At 47.3% G+C, this 10,000-nt stretch overlaps 1 protein-coding gene across 8 annotated transcripts in view; it reads left to right on the top strand.

Moving 5' to 3' along the window:
• Positions 1-10,000, top strand: part of eps8a (epidermal growth factor receptor pathway substrate 8a) — a 175,792-nt gene that overhangs the window by 80,338 nt on the left and 85,454 nt on the right. For all 8 annotated transcript variants that reach the window (XM_052514481.1, XM_052514476.1, XM_052514479.1 and 5 more), the window contains one exon: positions 7,535-7,633. In XM_052514481.1, coding sequence (XP_052370441.1) covers positions 7,569-7,633 — 65 coding nt within the window. In that variant the 5' untranslated portion in view covers positions 7,535-7,568. The remainder of the gene's footprint in view (positions 1-7,534; positions 7,634-10,000) is intronic.

Here is a 10,000-nt window from a genome sequence, read left to right as displayed (position 1 = left end):
AATCCTCTCTCAGTATTGCTCTGTTACCATAGTGACCTGTATATACTAGAATCCTCTCTCAGTATTGCTCTGTTACCATAGTGACCTGTATATACTAGAATCCTCTCTCAGTATTGCTCTGTTACCATAGTGACCTGTATAGACTAGAATCCTCTCTCAGTATTGCTCTGTTACCATAGTGACCTGTATATTCTAGAATCCTCTCTCAGTATTGCTCTGTTACCATAGAGACGTTGTGGTACTGAAAGACTTGCTGCTCTGTGAAGGTCAGAAACCCAAACCAACCACAGTGGCTGGCAGCTTGATCTTCTGGTTTCAAAATAAACTCATGTAATTTACTCTGACAACCAAAAGTCTTAAAACACCTACTCATTCAAGGGTTTTTCTTTATTTTGACTATTTTCTAGATGATAGAATAATAGTGAAGACGTCACAACTATGAAATAACACATATGGAATCATGTAGTAACCAAAATAGTGTTACGCCAAACAAATCTAAGTACATTTTAGATTTTTCAAAGTAGCCAAGAGTGTGCAAAGCTGTCATCAAGGCAAAGGGTGGCTATTTGAAGAATCTCAAATATAAAATATATTTAGATTTGTTTAACACTTTTTTGGTTACTACATGATTCCATATGTTGTTATTTCATAGTTTTGATGTCTTCACGATTACTCTACAATGTAGAAAATAGTAAAAATAAAGAAAACCCCTTGAATGAGGAGGGGGTGTCCTAACTGCTGACTGGTACTGTACATCAGTGTTTTCCTTATCTACCTGGTTGAGTTTCTACTGCTGACCACCACACCTGGTGCTCTGTTTCTGCTCTGTACCTGGACACGCTCAGGTGTTGCAAATCTTCAGTCTGGGTGTGATCGGAAGTGGACTAGCTGGATCTGTGGTTAGATCTGTGGTTGGATCTGTGGTTGGATCTGTGGTTGGATCTGTGGTTAGATCTGTGGTTAGATCTGTGGTTGGATCTGTGGTTGGATCTGTGGTTGGATCTGTGGTTGGATCTGTGGTTGGATCTGTGGTTAGATCTGTGGTTGGATCTGTGGTTGGCTCTGTGGTTAGATCTATGGTTGGATCTGTGGTTATATCTGTGGTTGGATATGTGGTTAGATCTGTGGTTAATCTGTGGTTGGATCTGTGGTTGGATCTGTGGTTAGATCTGTGGTTAGATCTGTGGTTGGATCTGTGGTTAGATCTGTGGTTGGATCTGTGGTTGGCTCTGTGGTTAGATCTGTGGTTGGATCTGTGGTTAGATCTGTGGTTAGATCTGTGGTTGGATCTGTAGTTGGATCTGTGGTTAGATCTGTGGTTAGATCTGTGGTTGGATCTGTGGTTGGATCTGTAGTTGGATCTGTGGTTAGATCTGTGGTTAGATCTGTGGTTGGATCTGTGGTTATATCTGTGGTTGGATATGTGGTTAGATCTGTGGGGAGTCTGTTATTAGATCTGTGGTTAATCTGTGGTTGGATCTGTGGTTGGATCTGTGGTTAGATCTGTGGTTGGATCTGTGGTTAGATCTGTGGTTGGATCTGTGGTTGGATCTGTGGTTAGATCTGTTGTTGGATCTGTGGTTGGATCTGTGGTTGGATCTGTGGTTGGATCTGTGGTTGGATCTGTGGTTAGATCTGTGGTTGGATCTGTGGTTAGATCTGTGGTTAGATCTGTGGTTAGATCTGTGGTTAGATCTGTGGTTGGATCTGTGGTTAGATCTGTGGTTAGATCTGTGGTTGGATCTGTGGTTGGATCTGTGGTTGGATCTGTGGTTGGATCTGTGGTTAGATCTGTGGTTAGATCTGTGGTTGGATCTGTGGTTAGATCTGTGGTTAGATCTGTGGTTAGATCTGTGGTTGGATCTGTGGTTGGATCTGTGGTTGGATCTGTGGTTAGATCTGTGGTTAGATCTGTGGTTGGATCTGTGGTTGGATCTGTGGTTGGATCTGTGGTTAGATCTGTGGTTAGATCTGTGGTTAGATCTGTGGTTAGATCTGTGGTTGGATCTGTGGTTGGATCTGTGGTTAGATCTGTGGTTAGATCTGTGGTTAGATCTGTGGTTAGATCTGTGGTTGGATCTGTGGTTGGATCTGTGGTTGGATCTGTGGTTAGATCTGTGGTTAGATCTGTGGTTGGATCTGTGGTTGGATCTGTGGTTGGATCTGTGGTTGGATCTGTGGTTAGATCTGTGGTTGGATCTGTGGTTGGATCTGTGGTTAGATCTGTGGTTGGATCTGTGGTTAGATCTGTGGTTAGATCTGTGGTTGGATCTGTGGTTGGATCTGTGGTTAGATCTGTGGTTAGATCTGTGGTTGGATCTGTGGTTAGATCTGTGGTTAGATCTGTGGTTAGATCTGTGGTTGGATCTGTGGTTGGATCTGTGGTTAGATCTGTGGTTAGATCTGTGGTTAGATCTGTGGTTAGATCTGTGGTTAGATCTGTGGTTGGATCTGTGGTTAGATCTGTGGTTGGATCTGTGGTTGGATCTGTGGTTGATTTGTTGGGTCTTGTTTGTTCATTTCTCCCTCCATGTTGAGGTGAGGTCAGGTGATCCCCCTGCTCAGTCTGGGTGATACGCTGATAGGCTAATTATAGCCTGGCTAGGAGCACTGACCCGGCTGACCTCACACAGTTAATAGAATCCTCCACTAGGGGGCGACTGATGCTGAATGGTGTCCTTTGTCATCATCTACATCAGGGGTGTAGATGATGTAGATGACAATAGGCCCTCATTCCATGGAGGGCCTATTGTCTGCAGGTTGTTGGTTTTTTCCTTTCAGTTAAGACCTAGTCAACCAGGTGAGGGGAGTTCCTTACTGAGACCTGGACAACCAGGTGAGGGGAGTTCCTTACTGAGACCTAGTCAACCAGGTGAGGGGAGTTCCTTACTGAGACCTAGACAACCAGGTGAGGGGAGTTCCTTACTAAGACCTGGACAACCAGGTGAGGGGAGTTCCTTACTAAGACCTGGACAACCAGGTGAGGGGAGTTCCTTACTGAGACCTGGACAACCAGGTGAGGGGAGTTCCTTACTGAGTCTGTCCAGGACAGGTCCAGTATCTGATGAGTCTGTCCAGTACAGGTCCAGTATCTGATGAGTCTGTTCAGGACAGGTCCAGTATCTGATGAGTCTGTTCAGTACAGGTCCAGTATTTGTTCTGTTAGCGTCTCTATTAATCAGCTGTTTCTGGAAAGACATTGTCTGGGGACAGAAGGTATCTCTACAGATGGTACAAGTACACAGGAAGTACATTCAGAAAGACATTGTCTGGGGACAGAAGGTATCTCTACAGATGGTACAAGTACACAGGAAGTACATTCAGAAAGACATTGTCTGGGGACAGAAGGTATCTCTATAGATGGTACAAGTACACAGGAAGTACATTCAGGAAGACATTGTCTGGGGACAGAAGGTATCTCTATAGATGGTACAAGTACACAGGAAGTACATTCAGAAAGACATTGTCTGGGGACAGAAGGTATCTCTATAGATGGTACAAGTACACAGGAAGTACATTCAGGAAGACATTGTCTGGGGACAGAAGGTATCTCTACAGATGGTGGTACAAGTACACAGGAAGTACATTCATTTCAAATCCTTCTATAAATGGTTGATCATTCCTTCAGTCTACGGTGTTGGCCTTGGAGCAGTCAAGGTTTCGTAGCATTGGTAGATGGTTGATCATTCCTTCAGTCTACGGTGTTGGCCTTGGAGCAGTCAAGGTTTCGTAGCATTGGTAGATGGTTGATCATTCCTTCAGTCTACGGTGTTGGCCTTGGAGCAGTCAAGGTTTCGTAGCATTGGTAGATGGTTGATCATTCCTTCAGTCTACTGTGTTGGCCTTGGAGCAGTCAAGGTGTCGTAGCATTGGTAGATGGTTGATCATTCCTTCAGTCTACTGTGTTGGCCTTGGAGCAGTCAAGGTTTCGTTGGATTGGTAGATGGTTGATCATTCCTTCAGTCTATGGTGTTGGCCTTGGAGCAGTCAAGGTTTTGTAGCATTGGTAGATGGTTGATCATTCCTTCAGTCTACGGTGTTGGCCTTGGAGCAGTCAAGGTTTCGTAGCATTGGTAGATGGTTGATCATTCCTTCAGTCTACGGTGTTGGCCTTGGAGCAGTCAAGGTTTTGTAGCATTGGTAGATGGTTGATCATTCCTTCAGTCTACGGTGTTGGCCTTGGAGCAGTCAAGGTTTCGTAGCATTGGTAGATGGTTGATCATTCCTTCAGTCTACGGTGTTGTCCTTGGAGCAGTCAAGGTTTCGTAGCATTGGTAGATGGTTGATCATTCCTTCAGTCTACGGTGTTGTCCTTGGAGCAGTCAAGGTTTTGTAGCATTGGTAGATGGTTGATCATTCCTTCAGTCTACGGTGTTGTCCTTGGAGCAGTCAAGGTTTTGTAGCATTGGTAGATGGTTGATCATTCCTTCAGTCTACGGTGTTGGCCTTGGAGCAGTCAAGGTTTCGTAGCATTGGTAGATGGTTGATCATTCCTTCAGTCTACTGTGTTGGCCTTGGAGCAGTCAAGGTTTCGTAGCATTGGTAGATGGTTGATCATTCCTTCAGTCTACGGTGTTGGCCTTGGAGCAGTCAAGGTTTCGTAGCATTGGTAGATGGTTGATCATTCCTTCAGTCTACGGTGTTGGCCTTGGAGCAGTCAAGGTTTCGTAGCATTGGTAGATGGTTGATCATTCCTTCAGTCTACGGTGTTGGCCTTGGAGCAGTCAAGGTTTCGTAGCATTGGTAGATGGTTGATCATTCCTTCAGTCTACTGTGTTGGCCTTGGAGCAGTCAAGGTTTCGTAGCATTGGTAGATGGTTGATCATTCCTTCAGTCTACGGTGTTGGCCTTGGAGCAGTATGGAGCAATATGACGTCATCGTTTCATTGGCGTCCAGTTCCCCAGGCTTCCATTCACACACCTACTGAATCCAGAATATCACTTAAACCTCCTAAGATAGAGAATCTGTCTGAAGCACTGATGTTGTTATGGCAACAAAGGCCTGAGCTGGTGCATTCTGGACTGAATCTTGTTCACTTAATCTGTACTGCACTGTACACACACACACACACACACACACACCTTCTCATATATCACCTAGTGCGAAGGTATTTTATTTCCAGCTTCTCCACTCTGATTGGATGTGTCAGATCCCTCATGATCCTCTGACAGGTGTAGTCATGTCTCTAATGAGAGTAAAGATGGGAGGTGTAGTCATGTCTTAATGAGTAAAGATGGGAGGTGTAGTCATGTCTTAATGAGTAAAGATGGGAGGTGTAGTCATGTCTTAATGAGTAAAGATGGGAGGTGTAGTCATGTCTTAATGAGAGTAAAGATGGGAGGTGTAGTCATGTCTTAATGAGAGTAAAGATGGGAGGTGTAGTCATGTCTTAATGAGTAAAGATGGGAGGTGTAGTCATGTCTTAATGAGTAAAGATGGGAGGTGTAGTCATGTCTTAATGAGTAAAGATGGGAGGTGTAGTCATGTCTCTAATGAGAGTAAAGATGGGAGGTGTAGTCATGTCTCATGGGAGGTGTAGTCATGTCTTAATGAGTAAAGATGGGAGGTGTAGTCATGTCTTAATGAGTAAAGATGGGAGGTGTAGTCATGTCTTAATGAGAGTAAAGATGGGAGGTGTAGTCATGTCTTAATGAGAGTAAAGATGGGAGGTGTAGTCAAATGAGTAAAGATGGGAGGTGTAGTCATGTCTTAATGAGAGTAAAGATGGGAGGTGTAGTCATGTCTTAATGAGAGTAAAGATGGGAGGTGTAGTCATGTCTTAATGAGTAAAGATGGGAGGTGTAGTCATGTCTTAATGAGTAAAGATGGGAGGTGTAGTCATGTCTTAATGAGAGTAAAGATGGGAGGTGTAGTCATGTCTTAATGAGAGTAAAGATGGGAGGTGTAGTCATGTCTTAATGAGTAAAGATGGGAGGTGTAGTCATGTCTTAATGAGTAAAGATGGGAGGTGTAGTCATGTCTTAATGAGAGTAAAGATGGGAGGTGTAGTCAGGAGGGATACCCTTTCTTCCTTCCCCCACGGCCATCTCTAACACACAGAGAGGGGCGGGACTCTCTCTCCTGCCTGGCTTGACCCGTTTCCATGGTGAGGTCTAGGCGAGGCGCTCATTGGCTTGGTGAGGAGGGGGCTCCACTGTCCTTGTTGCCGTGGGAGCAGGAACTGAGGGGCTTGGTCTCTAACTGTGGTGAAACGCAACATCACGAGGAGGAACAGCCAGGATGCTGTCTACTGCTGCAGTCCACTGGCTTTCTATTGGCCAGCCAGGAGACTGCTGCAGTCCACTGGTTTTCTATTGGCCAGCCAATAAGGGGTGGATATAGAAACCCAGGCTGGAGTGGAGGGCTTGGTGAGGATTTGGAAAAGGACAGGATTGACTATTGTAGCGGTCTGATGATGTTCATTTCGGTTCTTCATGTTTACTTTGACATGGTGAGATCAGGTCCCAACTATACCGGCCACTGTCAGGAAGCTGTAAGACTGTAAGCCTGAACCGGTCTTCATATTCCCAGTAGATTAGCTTGCTAGCTAGCTGTAAGCCTGAACCAGTCTCTTCATATTCCCAGTACATTAGCTTGCTAGCTAGTTGTGAGCCTGAACCAGTCTTCATATTCCCAGTAGATTAGCTTGCTAGCTAGCTGTTAGCCTGAACCAGTCTCTTCATATTCCCATTACATTAGCTTGCTAGCTAGTTGTAAGCCTGAACCAGTCTCTTCATATTCCTATTACATTAGCTTGCTAGCTAGCTGTAAGCCTGAACCAGTCTCTTCATATTCCCATTACATTAGCTTGCTAGCTAGCTGTAAGCCTGAACCAGTCTCTTCATATTCCCATAATAATAATAATAATAATAATAATATATGCCTTTACCAGTCTCTTCATATTCCCAGTACATTAGCATGTGTGCATACATTCTACGTATGCCTGGTCCAGTCTCTTCATATTCACATTACATTAGCTTGCTAGCTAGCTGTTAGCCTGAACCAGTCTTCATATTCCCAGTACATTAGCTTGCTAGCTAGCTGTAAGTCTGAACCAGTCTCTTCATATTCCCATTACATTAGGTTGCTAGCTAGCTGTAAGCCTGAACCAGTCTTCATATTCCCATTACATTAGCTTGCTAGCTAGCTGTAAGCCTGAACCAGTCTCTTCATATTCCCATTACATTAGCTTGCTAGCTAGCTGTAAGCCTGAACCAGTCTCTTCATATTCACATTACATTAGCTTGCTAGCTAGCTGTCAGCCTGAACCAGTCTTCATATTCCCATTACATTAGCTTGCTAGCTAGCTGTAAGCCTGAACCAGTCTCTTCATATTCACATTTCATTAGCTTGCTCGCTAGCTGTAAGCCTGAACCAGTCTCTTCATATTCACATTTCATTAGCTTGCTAGCGAGCTGTAAGCCTGAACCAGTCTCTTCATATTCCCATTACATTAGCTTGCTAGCTAGCTGTCAGCCTGAACCAGTCTTCATATTCACATTTCATTTCATTGTCCTCTGTGTTTCTCATCAGGTGACTGTCCTCTGAGTTCACCCCCCCTTCCAGGATGAACGGCTACGCCCCACCCTCCTTCCCCCAGGGAGGGTTCGACTCATACACCTCACAACTCAAGTAAGACCACCCATCACTCTGACCACCCATCACACTGACCACCCATCACTCTGACCACCCATCACTCTGACCACCCATCACACTGACCACCCATCACTCTGACCACCCATCACACTGACCACCCATCACACTGACCACCATCACTCTGACCACCCATCACTCTGACCACCCATCACTCTGACCACCCATGACCACCCACCACCCATCACACTGACCACCCATCACACTGACCACCCATCACTCTGACCACCCATCACACTGACCACCCATCACACTGACCACCCATCACACTGACCACCCATCACACTGACCACCCATCACTCTGACCACCCATCACTCTGACCACCCATCACACTGACCACCCATCACTCTGACCACCCATCACACTGACCACCCATCACTCTGACCACCCATCACACTGACCACCCATCACACTGACCACCCATCACTCTGACCACCCATCACACTGACCACCCATCACTCTGACCACCCATCACTCTGACCACCCATCACACTGACCACCCATCACACTGACCACCCATCACTCTGACCACCCATCACTCTGACCACCCATCACACTGACCACCCATCACTCTGACCACCCATCACACTGACCACCCATCACACTGACCACCATCACTCTGACCACCCATCACACTGACCACCCATCACACTGACCACCCATCACTCTGACCACCCATCACTCTGACCACCCATCACTCTGACCACCCATCACACTGACCACCCATCACTCTGACCACCCATCACACTGACCACCCATCACTCTGACCACCCATCACTCTGACCACCCATCACACTGACCACCCATCACTCTGACCACCCATCACTCTGACCACCCATCACACTGACCACCCATCACTCTGACCACCCATCACACTGACCACCCATCACTCTGACCACCCATCACACTGACCACCCATCACTCTGACCACCCATCACACTGACCACCCATCACACTGACCACCCATCACTCTGACCACCCATCACTCTGACCACCCATCACTCTGACCACCCATCACTCTGACCACCCATCACACTGACCACCCATCACTCTGACCACCCATCACTGACCACCCATCACACTGACCACCCATCACTCTGACCACCCATCACTCTGACCACCCATCACTCTGACCACCCATCACACTGACCACCCATCACTCTGACCACCCATCACTCTGACCACCCATCACACTGACCACCCATCACCCTGACCACCCATCACACTGACCACCCATCACTCTGACCACCCATCACTCTGACCACCCATCACTCTGACCACCCATCACTCTGACCACCCATCACTCTGACCACCCATCACACTGACCACCCATCACTCTGACCACCCATCACTCTGACCACCCATCACACTGACCACCCATCACACTGACCACCCATCACTCTGACCACCCATCACACTGACCACCATCACTCTGACCACCCATCACTCTGACCACCCATCACTCTGACCACCCATCACACTGACCACCCATCACTCTGACCACCCATCACTCTGACCACCCATCACTCTGACCACCATCACTCTGACCACCCATCACTCTGACCACCCATCACTCTGACCACCCATCACACTGACCACCCATCACTCTGACCACCCATCACTCTGACCACCCATCAGTCTGACCACCCACCACTCTGACCACCCATCACACTGACCACCCATCACTCTGACCACCCATCACACTGACCACCCATCACACTGACCACCCATCACTCTGACCACCCATCACACTGACCACCCATCACTCTGACCACCCATCACTCTGACCACCCATCACACTGACCACCCATCACACTGACCACCCATCACTCTGACCACCCATCACTCTGACCACCCATCACACTGACCACCCATCACTCTGACCACCCATCACACTGACCACCCATCACACTGACCACCATCACTCTGACCACCCATCACTCTGACCACCCATCACTCTGACCACCCATCACTCTGACCACCCATCACACTGACCACCCATCACTCTGACCACCCATCACACTGACCACCCATCACTCTGACCACCCATCACACTGACCACCCATCACACTGACCACCCATCACTCTGACCACCCATCACTCTGACCACCCATCACACTGACCACCCATCACTCTGACCACCCATCACACTGACCACCCATCACACTGACCACCCATCACACTGACCACCATCACTCTGACCACCCATCACACTGACCACCCATCACTCTGACCACCCATCACTCTGACCACCCATCACTCTGACCACCCATCACACTGACCACCCATCACACTGACCACCATCACTCTGACCACCCATCACTCTGACCACCCATCACACTGAC

This window comes from Oncorhynchus keta, unplaced genomic scaffold, assembly GCF_023373465.1.
Source record: "Oncorhynchus keta strain PuntledgeMale-10-30-2019 unplaced genomic scaffold, Oket_V2 Un_scaffold_17580_pilon_pilon, whole genome shotgun sequence".
Classification (NCBI taxonomy): domain Eukaryota; kingdom Metazoa; phylum Chordata; class Actinopteri; order Salmoniformes; family Salmonidae; genus Oncorhynchus; species Oncorhynchus keta.
This window is presented reverse-complemented; position numbering and strand designations above follow the sequence as displayed.